Source organism: Lissotriton vulgaris, chromosome 3_1 (assembly GCF_964263255.1).
Source record: "Lissotriton vulgaris chromosome 3_1, aLisVul1.2, whole genome shotgun sequence".
NCBI classification, from domain to species: domain Eukaryota; kingdom Metazoa; phylum Chordata; class Amphibia; order Caudata; family Salamandridae; genus Lissotriton; species Lissotriton vulgaris.
Window position 1 is genome coordinate 869,731,326 of NC_141689.1, and position 27,703 is coordinate 869,759,028.

The following is a 27,703-nucleotide window of genomic DNA, read 5'->3' on the forward strand; positions in this document are numbered from 1 at the left end:
GATGAAGGAATTTTATCAATGGGTTATGAGGAAGCGAGACTCAAGGGGATCCTTTGCCTCTTGTTGTGGTACTGTGGTTCCCGTTGAGTAGGCTGAGACACTATGGAGCCTTTTGATTTATTGCCAGTCTGTGAGCTGTTGTTTTTGGTCTATTATTTCAAATGGACTTTGGTGAAAAGTGTGAGCTTGACTAACACTGAAACAGTTACTGAAACCTGTAAAGAAGAGTTGTCAAAGGAAGGGTAACCCAGGACATAGTAACTGGTAATGAGTAAAATGTATTTTGGAGGACATGCATACCTTCGTGAAGGGTGTGGGTGTTGCGCATCACAGGATATTATACTTTTGTCAAGATACTGATTAACAGCATGAACAGGATGGCTAAAGCGTGAATTCAAATGACGTAGGCAGGCTGTGAGGTCACCTTTGAGGGAGATAGTATAATTTAATACAAAACTACCTGTGCTATCATAGGTAAGCCATTATTTGAATGATTACAGGGATGCCTAGCAGGTTCTAAGATGGCTCCAGTATGGGTGTGGAGGGAGATTAAGTCAACACACATTTAGAATGAAAAAAGTTAAAATTAAAGAAAGATCAAGGAGTGAAGAGAGGACAGTCTAGGTTCACTAAACCTAGGAAAATACTTGTTATGTGGAGAAATCTAGTGATCCTTGAGAGAGGTGGGGTGTGGAACAAGTCCAAAATATGCTGTGGAATGGCAATTGGAAGTAAGGATCGTGAGAATATTGAAGTTGGTGGGGAGGTGGAGTGCAGAATTTCTAGGAGTGCATGACATCGAGAAGGCTGGGTGTGATGACGAGTTTCTTTCTTGAACTAATACTACTGAGAGTATGATTACTATCTGTGGATCTTTATTCTGAGATCTCAGATTTAAATGGTGTTGCCGTGGTTAAGTATAGGTTGATGTTTGAAATGCTTTTTTGTACTTACTTCATTATTTCATGTAAATTATTTCTTGATATTGTGTTTCTTCTAACGTTTCTCTCTATGCTGATGTATCTTTAAAAAATACGGTATTGTACTATGTTCAGTACAATTTTTGACGTGTTGCCATATTTAATTTTGTTCATTAAAGGCGGGGTGGGGTTGTTGTGATGTTCAGTTAATGGGATTGAAGGGCTGACATAAAATGTTCTCCATGTCACTGGAGAAAGTTGTTGTTGGTGGGTTTTAGGTTTTGATTTGAGTGGTAGTAAAGATTTGGTTGTGGAGGGGTTGGGGCCTTTGGTGACACTTATATCAGAACTTAGGGGCCCATTAGGATGACGGGAGGACATTGTCCGCCCGTCATCCTGTTGTGTCTAGGGACTGCCTGCCATAAGGGGGTCCCGTTGGGGGCATTAGGATGCGCTCGCCACAGTGGTGGGCGCATCCTGTATCTTCAGCAATGCACCGCCCGCCGCAATGCTGAAGATACATGCAATGCATTACAAAGCACAACGTGACAGGCACCGCGCGGTGCCTGCCTCGTTGTACTTTGTAATGCTGGGGGGTACCATAGGTACCCCCCATGTGCACCCCCCACCCCCCCGGAGTCCCTAGGGGCCCGCAACGGGCCCCCGCAGGTTGTCTCCGCATGCCTTCGATGCCGCCACAGAAAGGCATCTAACTAAGCCCATGCTAATATGGCTGCCGGTGTCTCATAGACACCGCCACCATATTAAACCTTTTCCGCCCCGGCCGCAAGGCGACCGGGGCGGAAAAGCGGCGAACGGTCTTTCCGTCCGCCGCGGTCCCCCCCGCCATCCTTATATGGCGGGGGAAATTTAGGTGCGGATGGCGGGCGGATTGCCCCCGCCAGGCTGGGGGCTCCCTGGTTTGGACATGCATGTATCACTATCATCTTAGCAGATAATCACATCCCATATTTTAGTTTTAGTTTACCTGGGCTTCATGAAGGCCTTCATCAATGCTGGCACTCAGTTTCCCACTTTTTGCATTCTGTGTTTCTTTTGTTTGCCTCTTCCCCCAAGTTGTTGCCACTTTTGAGTGTCTTCATCTCTCGTGACTACTTCTCTCCAAACCCCAGAGTTCTGTGTTCTTCTTTCCCCTGCCCCCTCGCACTTTGAGTTCTTCTCTCCATTTCTGCTACCCTCAAAGTGTCTCTCTACCATATGCGATACCTTTCCCCTCTTTGCCCCAAACCGCTCCCCCATTCGCTCCTCTATTAACCCCAGCTCCGGAGCCAAAAATCTTTATTTTTTCATTTATCTATCAAAATGGCTTGTGCAATCTTGGATCAGTAAATAGAAAATGAAAGCAAACGCCATTCTACTGGTACATGCACGCGTTCTGATGCATATGCATGCATCCATCATCATGCATGCCCACGCCAGAGGAAAGAAACAATCGCCATCAGAGGGGATGTCATTTTGCTTTTTTACAATGCTGCACAGCATCAGGCAAAAAAGTATAACACTGTAAAGCATTGTCAAAAGGCATTGCCAATGCAAATAGATACCAAATGCGAGATTAATATGTTTTGCCAACGCTTGTTACTATTTTCATAACAAAAGGAACAGAAAAACTGAGATTTTTCCACTCTTCCATGCTGCTCTGATTAGTTGTTTACAAATTGCTCGACACATTTCTCTGTTCGTGGGCAAGTCGTTCACAGAATCACTGTAACACATTTTCCTTGATTCGTTTGGTGAATAAAGGTACTGGAAGGCTGAGAGTCTTGCACATCACCTTCAGCCATACTCATCAACCTGAATTGCGCTCGCAAATTGCCAGATTCTGAGAACCTGGCCGTTTGCGAGTGCGATTTTTGCATTTGGGATTCATCATCGCAAATGCAAAAATCGCTATTTGCGAAATCGCATATTTGCGAGGAATTGGATTTAAGGAATCTCTAATAGAGATTCCTTAAATCCAATTCATCGCCCTATTTGAAATTGCGAATTCGCAATATTTGGTCGCAATTTACCACGAAATCTGACTTCGTGGTAAATTGCGAAAAACGAGTAAAAAGCACTTTAGTGCATTTTTTACTTTTGCATGTTACACACACACATGTCCTCTGGACATGTGTGTGCGCAACACCTGTTCAAATGTGCATTTGAGGGGTGCTACAGGGTGTCCTTTGGACACCCCTGGCACCCTTCAAATCGCAATCTTATTTGCGATTAGCAAATTGCTAATCGCAAATAAGGAATACTCCCCATTCATTCCTATGGGCCTTTTGGCCCATAGGAATGAATGGGGAGTTTTTCCTTATTTGCGATTAGCAATTTGCTAATCGCAAATAAGGAATCAGTAGGAATCACAATACATTTTGCTAATCCTACATGAATCCCGTTTTGCGAGTCCTTAATAGCGAATCGCTATAATTCGCTAATAGGGCCTCGCAAAACGGGAGACTGATGAATATGGCTGCAAGTCTCATATTTGTCACCTCACGTGCATTTGGTAGTAGTTGTCACCCTCTTATCTTTCCTATTCACCTGCCAGATGAACTACAATGGGGGATCTCGCTTTTCAAACCGTCATCCTCTAAGAAAAAAGTGCTAATTTTAAATTTCTAATGTAATCACACTCTTAAATGCATACCTTCACCTGCATTGTTGAGTCACAAGGTTGACAGGTATGTACTCCTATTGTTCTTGCTTCCACCTGCAACTGGATTTTATCCTTTTTTTGCATTTTCCCCCTGAACCCAGCATTGCTATTTGCAGTTTATTCTCAACAGTGTTAGATGCAATTATACTTCCCTACATAAAAAAATGACTTGTGGGACAAAAAGTAAAGTGAATGCCACAAGCAAAGAGGCAGTGGTAACCCACCATTTGCACACAGTATTTAATTAACATGCTTAACCTATTTTTTGTATCAATTTTTCATCATAGTGTATTTCATTAATAGTAGAGAACTCCTTGCTTAGTTGGTTGGTATTGCCCGTTGAGGGGATCGGGCTGTGTGACATCTTGACGAAGAGTATTTAACTTGCATTATTGATCGTAGTTCACTCATGAGAAGGAGTTCTGTTTTCTTCCAAATTGCATCTAATATGTATTAGAATATGCTTGTAAAATATGCAGGAGTGCGGTACTCAATAATACCGCTATCGGCAAAAAGTTTGTAATTAAGACACACTGGAGGTTTTTTTTTTTTAATTTTTTTTTTTTTTAATTTTTTATTTTGCATAGAACAAAAAGAAACACAGGAAAGAAGCACCGAGGCGCCGCACATGTCCCCACGCAGGGGGAATAAATAAAATTAAAACGATGGTGATGCCACACCGCAAAAGAAAAGAAACCAAGCCTATCAGTCCAGGAACCTGCAGGAAGAAAAGCAATAAGTGAAAAGCATCATCGGTGCTGAGCCTTATGAAGTCAGGATGTCCCATAGCAAGCAGGTCTTCAGGCTATTACAAACCATTCCAAATGCACCAATCGGCGAGAACAAGCACCTCGGTTTCAAAGAAGAAAGAAAAAAGAAGGAAGAAAATGCAACTCCCATTCCCCCCCCCCCTGCCCCCCCCCCCCCATGACAGTGACACACACTTACCACAGTCATTCAGAAGCCACACTAAATTTGGAAGAGGTGCAGAGATCTCAATGATGCTGGGCAAACAGCCGACGGCAAGCCTTTGGATAGGAAGGTTACCAAGGGACCCCACACGTGCGTGAAATTCTTGTAATTACCGAGGAAGATGTCCGCCACTCTTTCTAAGCTCAAAAGCCTTGCGTGCCAAAGAGATATCGCTGGTGCCTCCTTCCGTTTCCGCGCTGCCGCCAACGTGAGCTTGGCCGCCCCCAAGCACAACCACAGAATCTTTTTATCAGATCGCGTCTGGTGTTCAAGACCGGGGTCTCGCAGACCCAACAGCACAAAGGCCATAGAGTCCTCTACAGGGTATTGAAGGATATCTTTGATATGTGAGAGGATTTCGTCCCAGTAAGGCCTAATCACCGGGCAGTCCCACCAAATGTGGCGGAAATCCCCCAGGAGTCCACATCCCCTCCAGCACTTATCCGAGGTAGCCGGATAGATACGGTGGAGCCTAGTCGGGCACAAATACCATTGCGTGAGAGTCTTTAAGTGAGCCTCCCTAAGATGGATCGAGTGATTAAATTGGGTCATATCCCTCCAAAGCGCTGACCATTCGGTGTCGGAAACATCCCTCCCCACCATCTCCTCCCACTGCTCCATATAGCGTGGTCTAGGTGACTGTTCGGATTGAAGCAGTAATTGATAGAGGAAGGAGATGACTCCCTTCATGGTAGACGTCCGCAGCTAGAAAGCCTCGAACTTCGAGGGAGGTCTCGTAGCTGCCTCCAGCACCCCTGGAGACGTGGCCCAGTGTAGCAACTGGACATGCCGATACCTGTCGGTCTGTGGCACCTGATAATCCCTTATACAGTTAGCAAAGGTCAAAGGGTCAGAGCCATGAAACAGATGGGTTAGTGCCCTACACCCACCCTCCCTCCATGCGTCAAAGGGCCCCTCGCTAAGCACCGGTGGAAAGGCCGGATTGAAATGCAAGGGCGTGAACGGAGACGGGAAAGTCGTCCACCGCTCATCAGTAGCCAGGGTATCCCAGACCTTCAGCGTAGTACCCGTGGGGGTACTGATGTAGGCGTTCAAGGGGCGATCCCTCTTCGGTTTCCAGGCCAGATCCCCAATGGACCGACCAGCCACACTCCGGTCCATATGCAGCCAATGTTTTTCTGATAGCTGCTGCGACCATTCCACCATTACCCTCAATTGGGCAGCCTTATAATAGAGATGCAGGTCCGGCAGACCCACTCCACCCTCCGACCTAGGCCTGCGTAAGACCGTAGAGGACAGTCGGGCTCGGCCCCCTTGCCAGACAAATCGCAGTATCTGCGTTTTAAGCTGCCGGAAGTAGGCGCTATCCAGCAGAATAGGCAGGGCCTGGAATAGGTACAAATATTTGGGGAGAAGGACCATTTTCATCGCGTGTATCCTACCCAGCCAGGACAGGAATTTAGGTTTCCACCTCTACAATTCGGTCCGGGTCTTCGTCAGAAGGGGTGGGAAGTTGGCCGCGAACAGTTTGCCCACCGTCGGAGTCAGGTGGACTCCCAGATAAACAATCGATCCGGTTGCCCACGCCAATGGTGTCAACGTCCGCACATGAGCCACGTCAGTTTGTGAGAGAGTCAAATTCAAAATATATGATTTGCCGTAATTCACTTTAAATCCCGCCACGTCCTCAAATTCAAGTAGAATCTCCCTAATGCAAGGCAAGGAACCTGCCGGGTCCGCCACCGAAAACAGGATGTCGTCCGCGAAGAGCGAGATCTTGTGTTGCTCTCCTGTAAACGGTATGCCTCTCACGCCTTCATGTTCCCTCACCGCCACCGCTAGAGGCTCAATACTGAGCGCGAACAGCAGGGGAGAGAGGGGACATCCCTGTCTGGTGCCCCTCGAATGTGGGAAGAAGGCCGACAGCTGGCCATTCACTGCCACTCTCGAACGTGGGTTGCAAAAATTAGCCTTCACCATAGTGATGAATTTGTCAGAAAAGCCAAAAGCCGTCAGCGTATTAAACAAAAAGCCCCAATCTACTCGGTCAAAGGCCTTCTCCGCGTCCAGGCCCACAAGCACAGCCGGAATGCGGAACCTGTCCGCCTTTTCGATGAGGTGAACCACTCTACGAGTATTATCGTGGGTCTGGCGTCCTTTAATAAAGCCAGACTGGTCTGGGTGGATGATCGCCGGCATCAAATCCTGTAAGCGGCTCGCCAGGATCGCTGAATATAATTTTGCGTCGATGTTAAGTAAGGCTATGGGGCGAAAGGAAGCACATTGCGCCGGATCCTTCCCTGGTTTCGGCAGGACCGTGATCACCGCCTCGGCCAGAGACCCTGTGGATGTTCCGGAAGACGCCATATCGTTAAAGAGAGCCACTAGGAAGTCACACAGCTCGGTAGCATATGTCTTATAAAAGACCGCGGTGTAACCATCCGGACCCGGGGCCTTATGTAACTTCAAATTTTTGATAGCGGAGAGAACTTCCTCTCTAGAAATCGGCGCCTCCAATAATCCGTTCCATTCTTTAGATATTCGAGGTAGAGGCAAACGTTGCAAGAACTCTCTTTGTGTGTCCGCTTCCAGGTTATCTCCCGTGTACAACTCGGCGTAAAAGCGTCCAAAAATGTCCGCCTTCGTTTCGTCCCGATGTTGCAGCACACCTGCAGTGTCTCTGATCCCTCCTATATATTCTCGCTCTCTCCTATCCCGCAGTTGCCGCGCCAAGTGCCTGCCCACCTTGTTACCGCATGAATAGGATTATCGCCCCAGTCTCAAGAGCGTAAGCTCGGCCCTATTGGCGTAGTGCGCCTTTAATTTGCCCCTCACCGCTGTCAGCGGTCGGAGGGTCACCCTCGAGGGGTTGAGTTTGTGAGCTCGTTCGAGCTCGACCACCTCAGTCTCCAGGGCCTCACGTTCCTTCCTCCGCAAGGTGTTGAGCTGCGAGTTGAGTCCCAGACACATGCCCCTGATCGTAGCCTTAAAGGCGTCCCACGTGTTCGACAGCGAGGTGTCCGATGGGGGGTTAAGCTCAAAGAATTCTCTAATGGCAAGTCGCAGGGCTTTATTGGACGTATCGTCCCTGATCACCGATGCCGGGAAGTACCACTTCCGTTGCGACGCACCGGGCGGCGACCAGCGAAGGGTAAGCACCAGCAGACTATGGTCCGAAATGGCTATCGGAAGAATGGCGGCATCTACCACGTCCCCGCGCAGTGATTGGCTAAGAAAGATGGAATCCAAACGGGAGTAGGAATGGTGTACGTGGGAGAAGAACGTGTAATCCTTTGTAGTAGGGTGGAAAAAACGCTAGCCATCAACCAGCCCCAGCTCCCCCATCTCCCGCTGCGTTGACGCAGAAAACACCCCCGTACCCGCCCTATGCCCCCCTGAGCTGTCCATCTCCTTGTCCCACACCAGATTAAAATCCCCCAGCAAAAACAGATGCCCCTCCGTAAAGTCTCCGACCTTCAACAACAAATCCTGTAAAAACTTATTCTGACCAGCATTGGGTAGATACACCACCACAAAAGTGCACAGCCGGCCCTGAATAAGCCCTTTGACCATCAACCAACGGCCGTCCTTATCGTTACGCACCTCCACAGGTTGAAAGTGAAGCGCAGCTCGGAAAAGGAGAGCCACCCCCCTATGTTTCGTGGCAGCGGAAGACCTATAGATAATGGGATATGCCCTATGCCGCAGCCGCATCTCGTCTTTCCGTGCCAGATGAGTTTCCTGCAACCCCACCACATCAAGTTGATGATCCACCACATATTTCCACACCTTCTGCCTCTTCTGCGGCGAATTCATACCCTTAACGTTCCAAGTTCCTATGCTAATCGGCATAATAGAAATGGACCCCAAAACTCTCTGCTGACACCCTAAGAGTACCCACCCCCGTAGTCAGACTTCCTCCGATCCAAGGAACTTCCAAAGGGTCCGCTACTCTCCCCCCATCATAGCCCAAAGCTCCCCACACCTCCATAGCAATCCTATCCACAGTACCAGCTTGCCCACACCGAGCCGAAGCCCTCACACATAGCAGCAACCATTCACTCAGCAATCTCCCCTCTCCACCTTCATGGGACCCCCCCAACAACGCAAGCCCCCCAACTCCCAACCCCCCCACATAGAAAAAACCAATAGCAAGAACAGAATCAAAACTGTGAATTCGAATAGAGTACTCATCGTGTCCAGAAGTTCAAAGTTTGCGAGGGGCCTTCCATTCCGGAAGTGGGTTAGGGGGACCAACACGGTAGCCCCCACGGCCACGGTCGAGGGTGTCTCCTCCAAAAGTACATCCATACCCCCAGACCAGAAGGCCGAAACCCCTCCGGCGTCGATCCATCATCAAGACAGAGGTCACGCTGCTCCGGAACATTGCTGTGTGTCAGCCAGGGTAGCCGAGGCCACTGATGCCACAGCGTTGCCCCGTTCCTGCAAGCTGGTAGTGCGATCCGGTCGCCGCCGGTCAGGGGAAGCGCCCACTCTGTGCCAGGAAGACGAGCGGTGGCGCCTCCGAGATGGGGAAGCGGATGCTCCCTGTGAGGGTGGCACATCCTCCAGGCCCAAGAGGTCCTTCGCCACCTGGAGTGAGCGAATCTGTGCGAGCCGGTTCTGCCACCGGAAGATGATTCTGAAAGGATGTCCCCAGGAGTAAGCGATGCCACGCTCCCTCAAAAAAGCAGTCACTGGACGGAACTCCCTCCGTTTCCGCAGCGTGGAGGCCGCTAAATCCTGATACAACTGAGGGCGGTGGTCCCTGAACTGCAACGACGTAATGGCCCTGGCTTTGCGGAGGATGCGCTCTTTCACCTGGAAATCATGGACACAGACGAGAATGTCAGGAGGGGGCCCCCCCCCCCTCGTCTAGGCAACCCCACTCTATGTACTCTGTCCATCTGAATTTCCCGCACATCCTCCTCATCCAATATCTGTAGGAACAACTCTTGAAAATAGCCACGCAGATCGCCCGCCTCACCATCCCACGGCACAGCTCGGATGCGGATGTTGTTCCTGCGGGAACGATTTTCCAGGTCCTCCGTGTGCGTCTGCAGGTCCAGGTTCTGTTCGGTGAGGCGGATGATATCCTGCTGCAACAGGTGCACGTCATTGGCCACACTTAAATCATGGTCCTCCAGAGTCGCTACCCTCTCGCCTATACCATCTACATCCCTCCGCACATCCCGTAGATCGGACGCCAATTATGCGCGGAGCTCGGAGATGTCTTCCTTAATGGAGGCAAAAATTTTGGACATAAAAGCCTTCGTCACCGGCGCCTCATCGTCCAACTGCTTCGACGATCCACTAGCCCCTGGAGATGCCGGCTGCTGGGAGGACTTCGAAGCATCATCCTTCCCCGGGCGCCCCTTGCGCAGCGTGTTAGACATGGCGGCGTGCAGCACTCCTCCCAGGCACCACGAGACCAAACAAAATGGCGGGTCCTGCCGCTCGCTCCAGTTCAGAGCCGAGGCCCTCGATCCCAATGTCCAAGCCTCAAGCTACAGGCCGTAGTGCTTCCGACTCACTCACACGAGCCACACAGCGGCCCAGGCCTCCGTTCCGCACGTGCTTGTAAGCTGCACAGGCGCCAAGGCTGATGCACTAGAGTACGGACGGCCCAAAATCCAGTGGCGGTCATGCAGGGATGCCGCCGCTATCCCGTAGGCCGCGTCCTCTTCACACGCAAATCCGCCCCCGCCGGGGCCCACCGATCACCACCGCCGCTCTGGCACCACTCTCCACCACCAGTCAAGCTCAGGGCCCCACCTGTTGCCGATTCTTCACAGCCGCACTCGGCGTGCGCAGCCTGGCCGGTGCTCGGGCGTCACCGGGCCTCCCCTCGATGATCACTGCCAGGCGCCGTTAATCCTCCGCCTCAACGCCTCGTGGGCTCACTCCACGCCACAGGCCAGAAACGTCGAGCACTCTGAGCCGCACCGGAAGCTAGATCGGCAGCTTCTTCGGCACGGTGCGTTTCTCCACTTTCAATCAGCGCTGGTGCTCCTGGGCGGGATCTCAGGAGGCCTGCCCTCTTCCAATAGCGGCCGCCAGGACCCAAGAGAGACCGGGGTCGTGCAGGCCTCAGAGCTCAGTCGGTCTTGTGGTCGTCCCTGACGCCTCTCCGCTCCACCGACGGCACCAAACCACTCCGCTATGCCAGGGGGACTGCTGCAGCACTTTTAAAGCGAAAGCGCTCCCTCAGGACCGTGCTATAAGATGCTATGTCGGATCGACGCCGGAGCGGCTCGGAAAAGCGTCCTACTCCGCCGCCATCTTGGCCACGCCCCCACACTGGAGGTTTTAATGTGGTGACCAGACCATGGTCTCTGACCTGCTCCCAATTTACCACATCATGCACTCCTGGATGAATTAATATGCCTCACCCTATGCACCGCTGTTTCTTTAGGTGCTAAAATGAGGTGTGCTTGGAAATAAAAGCACAGCTGCTTCATGTGTTGCTTGAGGTGTTAAATTGATGCTTGTATACTACTTAGATATGGGTTTAATGTCTTATTTATTACTAGCACATCTTAAAGTGACATATGCTCCAAAATGGCTCACTGGTTTACAGCTGTTTCCATCAGAGACTGACTGCATCATAGACTGTTAGGGCTGGTCCACAAAGCTGGTTTACATTTGTGGGTGGCTCTGCACTAACCCCCACTTTTAGAGATGGTATACTTTCAGAACCCTCCTGTTTTTCCAATATTCCAGCTAGCTTTCAGTTGAGAGATGTAATAATAATTGTTGCCTGTTACTTATATTTAATTTTGTGGAAGCGCTGAAGACACAAAATGTTTTATAGTATTCTAATGTCTAATTGAAATTGATACGATTATCAACTTCGGACAGATGAAGTCTGCTAAACTCAGCAGCCATTGCCTACTTTGTAGGACAACCTATCTAATTGTAATATTGGTGACGGGCCTTGTTCACCAGTTTTCTATTTCTGGCTCCCTCTTTATTCAAAATTCTGCCCTTCTTGACCAAATTTGTGATCAATGGCAAAATTGGAAGTCCCTGGATATATGCTAACGCTTAATGATGTATGTTTGAACAGTAGCAGAAGTGGTATGTTTAGTCGTGGCTGAAGTTATTCATTTTACAGTCTGTGCAGTGCAGTGTCCAACAGTGGTAGTGCGGTGGAAGTGGCTCTGGGTGTGTGCTTGTTAGTGCTACATCTCGCTCGTCTCCTAGGCTGACTCATTCTCCTCCTCTCCCCTACTTCTTATTTGATGGAGCGTGCCTTGTAACTCTCTAGTTGGCTCGTCTTCTTCGGTGCCGGCTCCTTCGCCCTGCTTATTATTGTGGTGAATGTGCTTACAATGCAATAGGTCTTGCATTTGCGAGAGATTAGGCTATTGGCATTGTAAACAACAATGCATTTTATTTATGTTTTAACAACCAACAAGTAAAAAAAGGCATTGCCATTTACAATGCCAGTAGCTCAAACTCTCACAACTGCGAGACCTATTGCATTGCAAATGCTTGTCTTTATACTAGTCAGTCACTTTTCTCTACAACTGTATTTCTTTCCTGTTTTTAATCATCACCAGGTCTTTGACCACAGTGTCCTCCGCCCATATAGTCCAAAGTATTATTCCTTCACAATACTTTATTTTCAGTCGATATGCTCCGGAGTCTTTTCCTTCATATCACTATATTCTCAGCTCATACGTTTCAGAGTGCTTTCCTTCACACCACTAAAAACTCCCTATATTCCTAAAAAAACGTAAGATTTATTTGGTACTTTCAGAATTGAAGGAGAACTTCACTCAGTCACAGCTAATGTAGGTATCTAGTTCCTGGAAGGGAAACGGAAACTCCATTTACAAATGGTCAGTATATGACATCCTGATCCAACCCACTCCTGTACCCCCTCTACTATTCACGGTTGTGATCGTGAATCTCTCCCTTTTGCAAATAAGACATCACTTGCCTAGAAGGGAAAAGAACCATTATCAGGTAATGGTCAGCATATGACAACCTTCTCTGTGTTTTTTTATCCCATTTTGGGCCTGTTCTCTATTTTCTCTTGAGGGAGCAGGATTTTTGCAAATACAACCTACTTGGATTAAACCTTCTATTTTGTGTGAAACATCATTAACAAAGAGTTGTGAAATTAACAGAGAAAATATTAACATGGGGTATTTTGGAAGAGAATTGAGAAACGTGTATGAAAATGACAAATGGTTTCTGTATGCCGCAAATTATTTCTGCATGAAAGACAGCAGAGAAATAATGCTAAGAAGTTTGAGTTTTCATGTCCAACATGAATGAAACACGTTGACAAAAGAGTTTTATATGAGTGATATTAATTACATGGAATAATCGGGAAATTATTTAGCGTTTATATTAGAATAATAGCAGATTAAAATGAATAATGAAATGGAGCTTTTTATGTGAACAAATATCTGAATTTGCTTATTTCTCCTAGAAAAACTGCATTCTTTACAGAGAATGCCTCAAACCACTGTTAGGGTTAATTTGCTTTTTAAACATAGGCTGCAGAGAGATTTATTTGTCCTTTGTTATGATTGTTGTGTTCTTTCCTTTTCGACGGCTGTGTGGTTGTGATAAAAACAGAACTGCAATGGAACTTCCTACTGTCCGGGAAAATGTTTTGTTTTGTGAATAACTGCTATAGTAAAAAATTGCGATTGTTTCATAGATGTGCGCGAGCCTAGGAATGAGAAATTGTGATTTCCTCTGCTGAGGGACGATGATGACCGCATGGCTCTAAACAAAGAACTATTGAGTGGGTGCAACCGAAGTGGTGTGACTGAACACCCTATGCTCCTGAACCAATGAGAACTGTGAATTGCTTGGACTTTGTTACTAAATTAGGGATACGTTTTAATATTTAGGGTATAACTATTAGTGTTAGAATCTACTGTTTAGCTTAGGCTATCGAGGCGACGGTGTGCATCTTATTGTGAGCTGATACCCGTGAGGAGAGACAGCTGTTTCCTTTAATCTCCTCTTTGACTGCTACTGTCTGATCCATACTATTTAACTTTGCTCCTCATACCTTTGTGAGGTTGTCCCAGCTTTCCCTTATGGCAGGAGTTTTAGCTCTTCAGACTATTTGCATGCTGTGCTATAGTTTTCTTAGGTTCGTATGATACTCTGTAATTGGGTTGATCCTGTTATAATGCTCTTTTGTCTCTCTTCCTATCTTCCTATCCACTCACTCATGCTCGTTTAAATAAGATGTTATCGTGTATTGCTGTCTATTGTGCGATGATCTATGATTCTATGCTGTGTCTTTGTATGACCATTTCATATGCTTTCAAAGAATTAGATAAAGCTAAGTGAATGGTAAAACTGAGTTTGTCATTACTTATGATTATGTTTATGTCATTCGTACATTCTGATGTTTAGTTGGGTAGTGTAATATACCCTTTGTTGTAGGTCCTCATATGGGGGAAATTATCAATTTTAGTTGGCAGTCCCTGACAGCTCTCAAAAGGAGGACCAGTTATAAGTATGGGCCAAATGTTAGGTACATAAGCGAAAAATCTAGTGGTTATTAAATTGGTTACATGTCGTGAATATGTTTACCCCACATTTCCTGCTGCATCACTCTTTCTCTTGCGATAAGTTGATGGTTGTAACAAGGGGTGGTACTCCTCCTTTTTCCTCAGATCATTAGCTTCCCAAAATGTGTTTGTTTGTGTGGCCCGCACCCCTTAAAAATCACTCCTCTCTCCAGCCCGTCTACCAGAATGGCATTTTGCTTCCCCTGTGTTGGCGACTTACTGCCTACAGGTGATGTTTTTCTCTTTAATTTAGACCCACTCTAAATCTGCCATCGACCGTATGTGACAGCCAGTCAAGTTTTCGACTTTCGGCTTGTCTGGAGTACCTTCTGTGATTTGAGAGCTTGTCACTCACAGAACTGAGAGCAAGGTTTGTAACTCACCGTTCTTTCCCTCCTCTGTCACAGTTTGTAAATGTACACTTTTTAGGAACTGCTTAATAGTGTGCAAGAATTAAGCATTCCTGCTCGCATTCAATTACATTCACCCACCCAATCCCACATTCCCCATCATCATATATCCCAAACATACACACATTGACTCATCTATTAACACGCAGTTTCACTCATAAATTGCCGGACCTATTAGCTTTTCCAATGCCTAATTAGTTTAGTCGGGATCACTTTGTATTCGCTCCTATAGAACATCAACAAACAGGCAACACAGTTTTCAGGTCTCACCGTGGATGTATTTAGCATTTAAAAATTAACTATTGTGATGTGATTTTCCGCTTTGCTCCTCCTGGAAGAAAGTCAAGGTGTAAATGTATTTTGTGCTGAAATTAATTTCCAGATGTTACAACAGTGCATACAATTTGTAATGTATTATTTCGGGAAGCAATGGACTAGATAGGCAAAACCCTCTCAGTTCATCATTAACTAAAGATCTGATTACAAACATGCCTGATCGAATATTCATCCTAGAAAAGTAGTTTACACAAGCTGACCAGTTTGTCACGTTTATTATACAACAGAACCAGCTAAAGTAAACCACGAGGCTCCATGTGGGGGCAAAGTGGCGTCTCGGAGATTCCTGAACGGCTTTGTCACTCCACTTGACTGGGCGTCTTTGAAAGCAAATTGTCTTGTGCTCCCATCTCCTTTTGTCCAAAGCTGCTGTGTCACTGACCTTTTGCCTTACTGCATCTTCTCCAACAAATGCAAAATACCACTCCTGAAAAATGATGGACAAAACCACCCACCTGATATCATCGCTGGGGTGTAAGGAAGCCACGGAAGCAGAGGGGTCTCTCATTCGGGGGTCAGCTACAACTTCTGCCCATGCTCCAACAGCTATGGTGAAGGTGGAGGCGGGCATCGGCATGGTGACGTAGTAGAACCAACTGCAGAGACCTCCAAAGAGAAAGGACAACAGTTTTATTTGAGATAGAATGTATCCAGCATCCAACACAACAACCAGTACACAGCCAACAGCAGACACAAGTGTGATTACAATTACAATGTGTAAGGAAAACAGAACTTTGACTAGAGTAAGATGTGGTGTGGTTCTGTGCGGTACATAAAATTGCCTAACAGGAAACTCCATTAGGCTGCTCTGCCTTTGCTCCTAAGTCACTCTACTCTCCACTAGGTAGAGGCAGACCAGTGGCTGAGATTAATTCAACCATTACACCCATCACTTTTTGTTATTCCTCATTGCAATGCTCTAAATGTGCAGTGGGTACCATGCTTACTGTGCCACTGGAACCAGGCTGCATCTCATCTGCTGTAGTTTGAAACTGGCCTGGGCTTGCTTGTGCTCCGGTTCATAGAGAACCTAGCCCGGAAGTTCTGGTGGACTATCGGAGAAAGATCAATACTGATTTGCTTAATGGTGGTTGAAGTTTGAGGAGGTACGGCAGACACAAACACTATGGACTAGGATGTTGCCCAGAGTATTACCAGTGGTTGAGATTAAATCAAGCATCCCAACCATCATTTTATTGTTTTCCTCCAAGCAATGTAGGCCCCGTGCTCACTGTGCCACTTGCACCACGCTCCCTCCTAATGCAAAGGCGCAAATAGGCTGAACACGGTCTGGGGTTGCTTGTGCTCCGGTTCAGAGGGCCTGGCAATTCGGACTGGACTGTTTCTATTGGAGCAGTACTAAGGCAGATTTGCATATAGCTAGATCTTGTCTGAGCTGGCATGGGGGACAAAAAAAAATGATGGGCTGGGATATGGCCAAAAATGTACCAGTGGTTGTGATTAATTCGAGCATGCAGCCCAGCACTTTTGGAATTCTTCTATAGATGTACATGCTTTTCTTAATCATTCCATTGGAGGTAAATACCTGAAAGCCTTCATTACAAATACATCATTTATTGCCTCTCACATTCATTAGGATATAAATGTTTGGCACCTCTAACTGACGTCACCCATGCTAAAAAACAAAATGTTTACTGTGGCACATGAGAAAGTGGATTCTTTTTGCAGGAACATTACAGAATATTGACCATAGCTCAGGATAATGAGGAAAGGGTGGCAAAGTCATAAGCGGAACTATGGAATAAGTAATATGGGATAAAGAAATAATGCAAGTCAATACAGAAAGGAGGGCTCGTAAGAAATTGGAGAGAGAGTGGCGTAAGGACTACTCCCATGCCAGTATGGCCAGTATGGCCAGGTATAAGACAGCCTTGAGGTCCAATGATTCTGCTATTAAATCAGCACAGGCTTCCTGGTTTGAACTTAAAATCAATTTGGCTTTTAACAGCTCCAGAGAAATCTCTCGGATTACTAAAACTTTCTTTTCACCTAAGGCTTTTAACAGGACTACTCTCCCTTGTTAGGAACTCTGTAACAGACTGTAAAAGAACAAAGCAAAAACCTTCTTCTGTAATGGTGAAATGGTTTGTAGGGTCCCCACATTTCCTTATTTGGGGTGGTCTTCGATCAGAAGGGCACTTGGCGGGCACAAAATCATAGTCGCTCGGTGGCATTCATGAGGACAGTCTCAGGGCTCATGGGGTTTAGTAAAAAACTGGGAGCTAAACCAATTAAGGCAATCTTAAAAGTATACGAATCTAAGTGTTTGTCGGTTGCAACCTACGGGTGTGAAATATGGGGTTACACCAGCGAAGAGAAACTACAACTAGTAGAGAACAAGTTCTTAAGAAGTGTACTCTCAGTTCCTCAATCAACCCCTACTTTCTCAACTCACACAGAACTGGGACTTGGGTATATATCCGATCGGATTAAAATTGCACCTTTGATTTATTGGTTAAAAATATGGCTGAATGATGAGATCCCCCTAAACCATCCAATCATTAGGGATTGCCAGAGACTGGACAAAGCACATAAAATTTCTTGGCTGGCGTACATAAGAGCTGGGTTCTAGAGAATAGGGCGTATTGGTTTATTTACCTCTCTGGTAACAGTAAACAATAAAGACATTGTCTTAACAAAAAAAGCCCTCTTGGATCTTTTCTCCCTAGAGCGGAAGGAAATAGAGATGGGAAAACCCAGGGTAAGGGAAAACTATGCATTGGACACCTGCATAGGACCGGAACCATACTTGGTCACAGTAAACAATCCCTATCATCGGTTTCTCTTGACCAGATTTCGGTTAAATTTAATTCACTTTACTCGGGGTGTTTATCATAAATGGTGTACCCCAGAACAGGCAGACCCTTGCTCATGTGACGATTTCTCCGCTCAAAACACTTTACATTTTTTGATGTTTGGTGACATTTTAATGAGTGCAGGAGGAAAAATGTATTGCCAACTCTCAGAGAGGAGGATTTGTACAAGTCAGGCCGGCACTAGTGTATCTAAAACAACTTGGCACACCTAAAATAATGTTTCACGTTGCTAGTTTTTTAATTGCGGCCAACCGAATTAGGAGAAGGAACGTGACATTTCCACCGCTCCTAAACATTTGTGATCAGTAGACCCCATGCTTAGAAAAAAATCACTAAGGGCAGGCCGACACCATGGTGCTCATATATAAATATGGTTTTTAGGAATATTTTTGTGAAATAAATTTAAAATGTATATTTTTTATACCATACGGAATGAATTTTAAGAAAAACATTGTTCTATTTTTAGAAATGTTTTAATCTAATTCACATTTATTGTAATTGATTGTATACTTTTTATGACTGTGTTTTTTGTCTTTATATGATATTAATTTATCGAAAATAAAGGAATTGACTGACTGACTGACTGGCCTCTCAAATTCATTAGGATATAAATGTTTGGCACCTCTAACTGACGTCACCCATGCTAAAAAACAAAATGTTTACTGTGGCTCATGAGAAAGTGGATTCTTTTTGCAGGAACATTACAGAATATTGACCATAGCTCAGGATAATGAGGAAAGGGTGGCAAAGTCATAAGTGGAACTATGGAATAAGTAATATGGGATAAAGAAATAATGCAAGTAAATACAGAAAGGAGGGCTTGTAAGAAATTGGAGAGAGAGTGGCGTAAGGACTACTGCCATGCCAGTATGGCCAGGTATAAAACAGCGTGGAGGTCCAATGATTGTGCTATTAAATCAGCACAGGCTTCCTGGTTTGAACTTAAAATCAATTTGGCTTTTAACAGCTCCAGAGAAATCTCTCGGATTACTAAAACTTTCTTTTCGCCTAAGGCTTTTAACAGGACTACTATCCCTTGTTAGGAACTCTGTAACAGACTTGCCGTCGTCTTTTCGGGCAAAATGATCAAAACGGAGATGAATCTGCATATATCATCCCTATATCCTGAGGTCCTGATTCTGGACAAGAGACTGATTTGTAAAGGCAGTGACTTCTCTCAGTTTTGGTCCATCTCTTTTGGTGAGTCAAAAACAGCAATTCTGAACTGTAAATCTGGGTCCTCAACTGACCCCTGTCCTTTTTCCATTCTGGCACTTGCGGTTGAGGTGATTAAACCAGTTATTAGTAGGGTTTTCATTCTATCATTATATGCATTTGCTGTGCCAGTCTCTTAGAAGCAATTCAGAAAAGGGGGGTGGTGATGGACAGAGCATCTGAATTAAGCAGAATACTTCTACCCAGTCAGCAGATCAGGGCTTAATCCATCACCGTTTTTTAGCTCACTGCACCATCCCAGCTCAGAACCTGGCTACATGCAAATTAGTCTGTCCCTGGCCCAGTGCATCATGGGAACAGGGCAGACCAAACTACCAGGCCAATTCTTTTACTGGAAAGGAAACAAGCTTCCGGGGACCGGTTTCTGGCATTACAGCCGTCTTCGGCCCGGCTTGCTTGAATCCTGATGGTGCAGTGAGCAAGGGACTCATGTCTGAGCATACCCTTCCACGCTTATGGTGGACAAAACGATTCAGAAAAGGGGGGTGGTGATGGACAGAGCATCTGAATGAAGCAGAATACTACTACCCAGTCAGCAGATCAGGGCTTAATCCATCACCGTTTTTTAGCTCACTGCGCCATCCCAGCTCAGAACCTGGCTACATGCAAATTAGTCTGTCCCTGGCCCAGTGCATCATGGGAACAGGGCAGACCAAACTACCAGGCCAATTCTTTTACTGGAAAGGAAACAAGCTTCCGGGGACCGGTTTCTGGCATTACAGCCGTCTTCGGCCCGGCTTGCTTGAATCCTAATGGTGCAGTGAGCAAGGGACTCATGTCTGAGCATACCCTTCCACGCTTATGGTGGACAAAACGATTCAGAAAAGGGGGGTGGTGATGGACAGAGCATCTGAATTAAGCAGAATACTACTACCCAGTCAGCAGATCAGGGCTTAATCCATCACCGTTTTTTAGCTCACTGCACCATCCCGGCTCAGAACCTGGCTACATGCAAATTAGTCTGTCCCTGGCCCAGTGCATCATGGGAACAGGGCAGACCAAACTACCAAGCCAATTCTTTCACTGGAAAGGAAACAAGCTTCCAGATTATACTCAGATGTGAGTCCCTTGCTCATTGCACCATCAGGATTCAAGCAAACCGGGCCGAAGACGGCTGTAATGCCAGAAACCGGTCCCCGGAAGCTTGTTTCCTTCCCAGTATAAGAATTGGCTTGGTAGTTTGGTTTGCCCTGTTCCCATGATGCACTGGGCCAGGGACAGACTAATTTGCATGTAGCCAGGTTCTGAGCTGGGATGGTGCAGTGAGCTAAAAAACGGTGATGGATCAAGCCCTGATCTGTTGACTGGGTATGAGTGTTCTGTTTAATTCAGATACCCTGTCCATCACCACCCCCTTTTCTGAATAGTCTCTTAGAAGCAGGCTAAGATCGTCCCACTACTGAAGAAACATTCTCTGGACCATGAGGTGCTATCTGACTGCCGTTCCACCTCGCTCCTCCCTGCATTATCTAAAAACTCTAAACACTGGTCAACAATCAGCTAGGGACATTTTTACAGGGACATAGGCTTTTGCATCCCAGTTAATCAGGGTTCCGCCCTTGTCATAGCACAGAGACAACCCTGTAAGAAGGATCAAGATCATATTAAGCTGACCCTGGATCAACCGGTGGAGCTGGGTTGGGTTACAATCCCCTCCGACACCAACCTCAGTGGCCAAAGATCTTGGAGTCAAGTTTGATAACTAATTTTCTTTTCAACCGCACGTTCTGTAGTTGGGCTGCTCTGCACCCTCAAGAAATTCCTCTTCCAGCTTCCACCCCACTCTAGGAAGACAGTGGTTCAGGCGGAAAGGGGGGGGCATTCTTTCTCCTTTTCGGAAGCTATGGCCTGGATTCAGCTTCCTCTTGAACTTCGGACAAGGCTGTTCTCTTCTCATTAACAGAGAAGTTTTATTTTTTGCTCTGCAATCTACAGCACTGGGACACTCTTAGGAGCAGCTATGTGCTTTATAAAACATTTTCATTCATTCATTCAATACATTTACATTTTATAGCGTGGGGTTGTGAACAGATTCACATTTTGGTTTCTATAGGATACAAAAAGTATGTTCCATTTGTGGTGGGTAATGAAGTTTGATCATTTACCAGAAGAGGTTTTATGTGGTATCTCTGCCAACCCAGGAGTCAGCCATGGAGTGTGACTAAAGCCACCAGATCAGAAAGAGCACAACTGATTATATTGCAGCCTTGTATTTCTCTGCCCCTGGTGACTTCTCCTTTCATTGAATTGGATGTAAGAAGTTCTGAAAGGGGGTGGTTAACTTTTTGGAAAAAGGTGATAAACCATCTGAAATTGCCTTGTGAAAATATCCCTTTAATGTTAAAGGCATCCATCCAAAACACCGGTTTCAGAACTGCACTGATATTACAAAAGTGAAAATAAATGTTATTTTCCACTGCTCTTACAGCAATTCAGTTTAAACAAGCATTAGCAAAGTTAGTCTTTCATTTTTTTGTTTGCAAGCACATGCCATGGATATAAAAAGAAGAAAACATACCGGCAACTAAACAGGTTGGCAGTATGCTTAAAATAAAAATATGAAATAAAATTAACCATCACATATAATTTTAATAGATCAGTATGGGTGCTCCTAAGCAGGCAGTAGTATTTAAAAACAGGTCTAAAAGGGCTTTTTAGTCTTAATGCAGATCAAATAAAAATATGATTCTTATTGATGCAAAAAGAGGTATTATTTGCTTTGGGTAACTCTGACATGAAGACATAGTCTAAAACATAAGTCTCACAAAAAATAAGAATAAAGAATTAAAATTAAAAACATTAGCAAAGTAAAGTGTTGGCCGACTAGGCCTGGCACTGGCGTTCATGTGCACCTGATCAGGAAAATTACTTCACTCACACTGCAGGAAGCCAGTAGCTAAAGCAGGCTGACCCACTGATCCACGATGTAGAGGGCGGAGGGTAGCAGCAAAATGTGAATGAAATTTGAACAGATCAATGAGTGAAGAGGGCAGACCCAGAGCCGCTGAAAATATGAATAGTGTATGTACTTTTTTGTGTATTGCTTTGACTACATGAGGCTGGTGAAAAACCTAAAGCTGTCTCTAAGCCAGAACTAAACAAGCATTTACAATGCAATGGTCTCGGCATTCTTAAAGTTAGAGCTATTGGCATTGCTCATGACGTTTTTTATTTATGTTTTTTTTTTTAAAACATAAATAAATGGCATTGTCATTTACAATGCCAATAGCAGGGTAGGAGAGCAAGCACAAGCAACGAGGGGGCAGGACAGCAAGCACAAGCAACAAGGGGGGGAGGACAGCAAGCACGAGCAACAAGGGGGGGCAGGACAGCAAGCACAAGCAACGAGGTGGGTGCAGAGGAGCAAGCACAAGCAACGAGGGGGCAGGACAGCACGCACAAGCAACGAGGGGGGGCAGGACAGCAAGCACGAGCAACGGGGGGCAGGGGAGCAAGCACAAGCAACGAGGGAGCAGGACAGCAAGCACAAGCAACGAGGGGGGAGGACAGCAAGCACAAGCAACGAGAAGCAACGAGGGGGGCAGGACAGCAAGCACAAGCAACGAGGAGGGCAGGACAGCAAGCACAAGCAACGATGGGGCAGGGGAGCAAGCACAAGCAACGAGGGGGTAGGACTGCAAGCACAAGCAACGACGGGGGGGGTGCCAGGAGAACAAGCACGAGCAACGAGGGGGCAGGGCAGCAAGCACAAGCAACTAAGGGGCGCAGGACAGCAAGCACAAGCAACGAGGGGGGCAGGACAGCAAGCACAAGCAACAAGGGGGGGCAGGACAGCAAGCACGAGCAATGGGGGCAGGGGAGCAAGCACAAGCAACCAGGGGGGCAGGACAGCAAGCACAAGCAACAAGGAGGGGAGGATAGCAAGCACAAGCAACGAGGGGGGCAGGACAGCAAGCACGAGCAAAGAGGGGGCAGGACAGCAAGCACAAGCAACGAGGGGGGGCAGGACAGTAAGCACAAGCAACGAGGGGGGGCAGGACAGCAAGCACAAGCAACGAGGGGGTAGGAGAGCAAGCACAAGCAACGAGGGGCAGGACAGCAAGCACAAGCAACGAGGGTGCAAGACAGCAAGCACAAGCAACGAGGGGGGGCAGGACAGCAAGCACGAGCAACGAGGGGGCAGGACAGCAAGGGGAGCAGGACAGCGAGCACAAGCAACGCGGGGGCAGGGTGGGTTGTATTATGGCATTTTCTAAGAAATGTTTCTGTGATGCTGCACGATGGACACTTCAGACTTACACTAAGACTGACAGCATAATGGCTGTTTGTACGCTGTTTCTGGGCGGACCTCTCAGAGCATATATTATGGCAGATGGTATAGTATGCATTGGTATAAGTTGATGCAGGGTCAAACCTTTACTTTAAAGCAATGTCCAGACTCTCCTGATAAACGATGGCCTGTGCTAGCTCCACACATTTAGCCTCAAAGAAAAAAACTAAAAGAATTGAACTGTATGGGCATGTTATGCTACAATATCTACGTGCAGGCATAATACCACAGGGTCTCCAGATTAAAAATATACCAGGGCTCTTTGTCCATATTAAAGAATTTTTGGAGAAATGGTCCTTATCGCCAATAGATGCTCAAGGGATCTCATGATGCTTATTGTTGAAACAGCAAAACAAATACTATCACAACTCCTTAGTGAAATCTTAGAACTAGAAGAAAAGATAAAAGCATCTACAGTTGTAGATGATGTAAAAAAAGTTTTAGAAGATCTAGACACTGAGTTGAATTCATATAGTGATTATTTCACCAAAAGAAAAACCGACAAACTCCAAAAAGACTTAAAATATTACAGCAAGGAACAGACATATCCTTATCTTGCCCGGTTTTACAATCAAACCGATGCTAATGGACAGGGCACTATGACCTATCAACAACCCATGAGACACCATCCCAAAAAGGTGTATACTTTTTCTGATTCATCAGTCTCTGATGGTGATAAATAGCTTGACCTCTTTTGATCAGAGAGGTAATAGATATACTCCACGCAGACACAATCAAAGCTATCGGCCTTTTTTAGGGAGACGCTATCAGAACAAGGGCAACTGGCGCCCACCCTATCAAGGTCAATTTCAACCCCCTTTTCAAGCACAGTACCAACCACGTGCTCAATATCAGACCCAATATCAGGGCCATCAACCAGCAAATATGTTTGACACCTGCCGCACTGCCTCCATCATCTTTACGTCTATCATGTATTATGGACATACAATTATGACTGTATCTGAATGATATATATAAATTACAATGTAAAAAAGAATAATATATATACAAAACAAGAATAATAAAAAATATATGTTTTGATATCTATATCTGTGTATACCCATTTTTTAAAAGGGTGACATTTCCATGTTCTTTGTCTCTTTCACTGTAACGTGATACAAAACAAAATAGACAGAAATTTAAAATAAAAATCTAGCTAAATCTTTCCTTAAAGCTCCACACATTGCTGCAGTGAGATGCAAGGATGCTCCGGGATTGTATGGGGTCTTAGCGGAGTCTATTGAAGACATAACTGCAGTGAGGTGCCCAGACTCTTCTTGTGATGACTCCAGTGAGACACTTCTGAAATGTATGTCTATATAAAATGTGACTTTAGTGACATGCCTGTATGCCCCCAGAATGTACTGTGTCTGCGCTGGCTTTACGCTACGTGTATCTGCAATGAGTTGTCCAGAGTCTTGCGGCAAATGTGAGTCCTGTACCAACCCTACACATGACAGCAGTGTGACTCTTGAACACGCCTAGGATAGAAGTCCTTGGATGCACAGGAACTTTGTGCAGTCTGTTTAACATACAACTGCAGTGGGACACAGAGTCTTCTAGGAATAACGGGGTGTACATGTAATCTATATGTGACTGAGGTGAGGCGCCTGGATGCTCTTGGAATGTAAATGGCGCCTGTACCTGGCACATTACTACACTGAGGTACCCAGATTCTTCTGGACAGACTCCACACATGACAGCAGTCAGACTCCGGGGCCCTCCCGGATGAACGAGTCGACAGACGTATCTTGTACCAGCTACGGTCGTGCTCGGTGCAGGCGCTCTAGCAAGTGGGGAGCAGGACAGCGAGCACAAGCAACAAGGGGGGGGGGGCAGGGGAGCAAGCACAAGCAACGAGGGGGCAGGACAGCAAGCACAAGCAACGAGGGGGGGCAGGACAGCAAGCACGAGCAACGGGGGGACAGGGGGCAAGCACAAGCAACGAGGGGGCAAGACAGCAAGCACAAGCAGCGAGGGGGGCAGGACAGCAAGCACAAGCAACGAGGGGGGTCAGGGGAGCAAGCACAAGCAATGAGGGGGCAGGACAGCAAGCACAAGCAACGAGGGGGGGCAGGACAGCAAGCACAAGCAACGAGGGGGGGCAGGGGAGCAAGCACAAGCAACGAGGGGGGGGAAGGACAGCAAGCACAAGCAACGGGGGATGGGGAGCAAGCACAAGTAACGAGGGGGCAGAACAGCAAGCACTAGCAACGAGGGGGGGCAGGACAGCAAGCACGAGCAACGAGGGGGCAGGACAGCAAGCACTCACTGGAGGACTCTTCAGCTTCTCAACTTATTCCGGCGGCGGTTGGGCAGAAATGGCGTCACAAAAGCGGCGCCATTTTCGCATTCGGGGCGTGGTTTTTGCAGTTGAGTGACAGGTGACGTCATGGCGAGAAAACTGCAAAAAACATACCCACGAATCCAAAAAGGACGGGGCTTGAACGGAGTGAAGCCCCTCTCCTCCAATGGCTGGCCTCCGTTTAGGAAGCCAGCCTATGGAGAAGAGGGGCGGGTTCAAGCCCCCGTACTAAGAAGCATGAATTCTCGGCTGCGCGACACTTCTGCGCAGTGTACGCTAGGCCGAGACCTAAAAATGGGGTTTGAATCCAGTGTTTGTTTTTTCGCTAACCCTCAACCAGCCCTCTGTCTCTAGGGAACCGAGGGAGGTACAGCCTCCCTCTCCTATCTTAGGTTTCTGCAAACCTAGGAGAGGGGCAGGAGGATGAGGGGTGGCAGTCTGGTACTACCAAAATGCATACCAAGGTCTGACAGGGCATTTTGGCACTGGCAGCACAGTCGCAGCTATTCACACTATCTCATTCTGAGCAGACTGCTCCTAAGGTATTTATTTTACTTATTTACAAAGTTTTATGTAGCACTTTCTACATAGCATGTACGAGGCCCCAGAGCATCAGAGCGCTTTAAAGGACACAGTATAAATTGTCCAGATTACACGTGACTGAAGGGAGAGTGCAAGAAAAATAAACTGAATGAAAGCGAGCTGACAACCTGTAAAAAGGTCACCGGATCTGTAAGCTACATTGTGATATGGAGGCAAAATGGTGGGTGCTGAGAAACATGCAATGTAGGTCACATCAGGGGTATCAATAAAAATAGTAAAGCAGGACTGAATGCCAGCATTGACAATGGAACTTCCTACTCTAAACTGACGTGAAGACCATGATTAGAGGCACCTTTACCTACAGACCCCAGTGACCATGAGCAAAATTCTGCATCACTATCGCCAATCTCATCTCCCCCCTAGCAAATAACTCCCACCACTACGTCCTACTCGGCAACATCAACTTCCACATTGATGACCCCACCGACGTCAACTCCATTGCCCTCCTGGAGAACCTGGACCATATTGGCCTCACCCAACTGCTCACTGAACCCACACACAAAGACAGGCACACACTCAACCCCATGTTCACCTCCAGTGACAGAATCAAATTCAGCCAAACCACAGAACTCACCTGGACTAACCACACCATCGTACACTTCACCCTCATCGATGCCCAGCACATCATCACCAGGCCTCACATCTCCTCCCACTGCAGTTGGAGCAAGGTCACCGAAACTCAGTGGTCACAGGCCTCCACCACCTCCCAACCCGAGGACTCAACAGACCATTCAGAACTTCACTGCATGTATCACCGACAGCGCCAATGGATATGCCCCACTGAAACCCACGAAATCCAACAAGACTGCCAAACAGGCAAACTGGTAGACCCCAGACCTCCGGACCACCAAGCGCAACTGCCACCAATGGGAGAAACAATGGAGCACCACCAAGAACCCCACCAACACAGTCGCTCACAAAGCAGCCCTCAGCAACTATCATCCTACATCAAAGAAGCCAAGAAAGCAGCCATCTCCAATAGGATCAACTCCGTGACCTACCTTACAAAGGAACTCTTCAAAACAGTCAAAGAATTCTCAAACCCAACAGCCATAGCAAACACCTTCTACCCCTCCCAAGAACTCTGCAACACCCTCTAAGACTACTTCCATAGCAAGATCACCAACATCTACATCAATTTCAACCTCCAACCTACCACCCTCAACTCAAACGACCTCAACCATCCAGTGAACACTAGTCAAACCATTACCACTAACTGGTCTCTGCTCACTGCCCCAACCACCTCAGCCTTCATGTCTTCCATCCACTCCGGGGTGCCCACTGAAATACGACCTTGCAACAAACCCAATCAGCATGCAACTAACCAGCATCCTCAACACCTCCATCTTGACAGCAACCTTCCTAGACAGATGGAAACACGCAGACGCCAGACCCCTCTTAAAGAAACCTCAGCCGACCCCATCTTAAAAATGATTGTCCGATCTCCCCGCTCCTCTACCCAGCCAAAGTAGAGAAAGACATTGTTGTAAGTGGAAATAAGCTTTCAGGAAACTTCATGCAGGTAAGTAGATAAGTTTATTGGAGAGTAGAAAGAACGCCACATCTCTCCAGCTGACCAGACTCTAACTGACCAAACTGGAAATCTCAAGCCCTGA

At 46.7% G+C, this 27,703-nt stretch overlaps 1 protein-coding gene across 1 annotated transcript in view; it reads right to left on the reverse strand.

Moving 5' to 3' along the window:
• The window catches only part of AOPEP (aminopeptidase O (putative)), a 1,575,581-nt gene that overhangs the window by 1,290,765 nt on the left and 257,113 nt on the right, over window positions 1–27,703 (reverse strand). Inside the window, exon 4 of the mRNA XM_086961188.1 lies at window positions 15,271–15,421. Coding sequence (XP_086817314.1) covers window positions 15,271–15,421 — 151 coding nt within the window. The remainder of the gene's footprint in view (window positions 1–15,270; window positions 15,422–27,703) is intronic.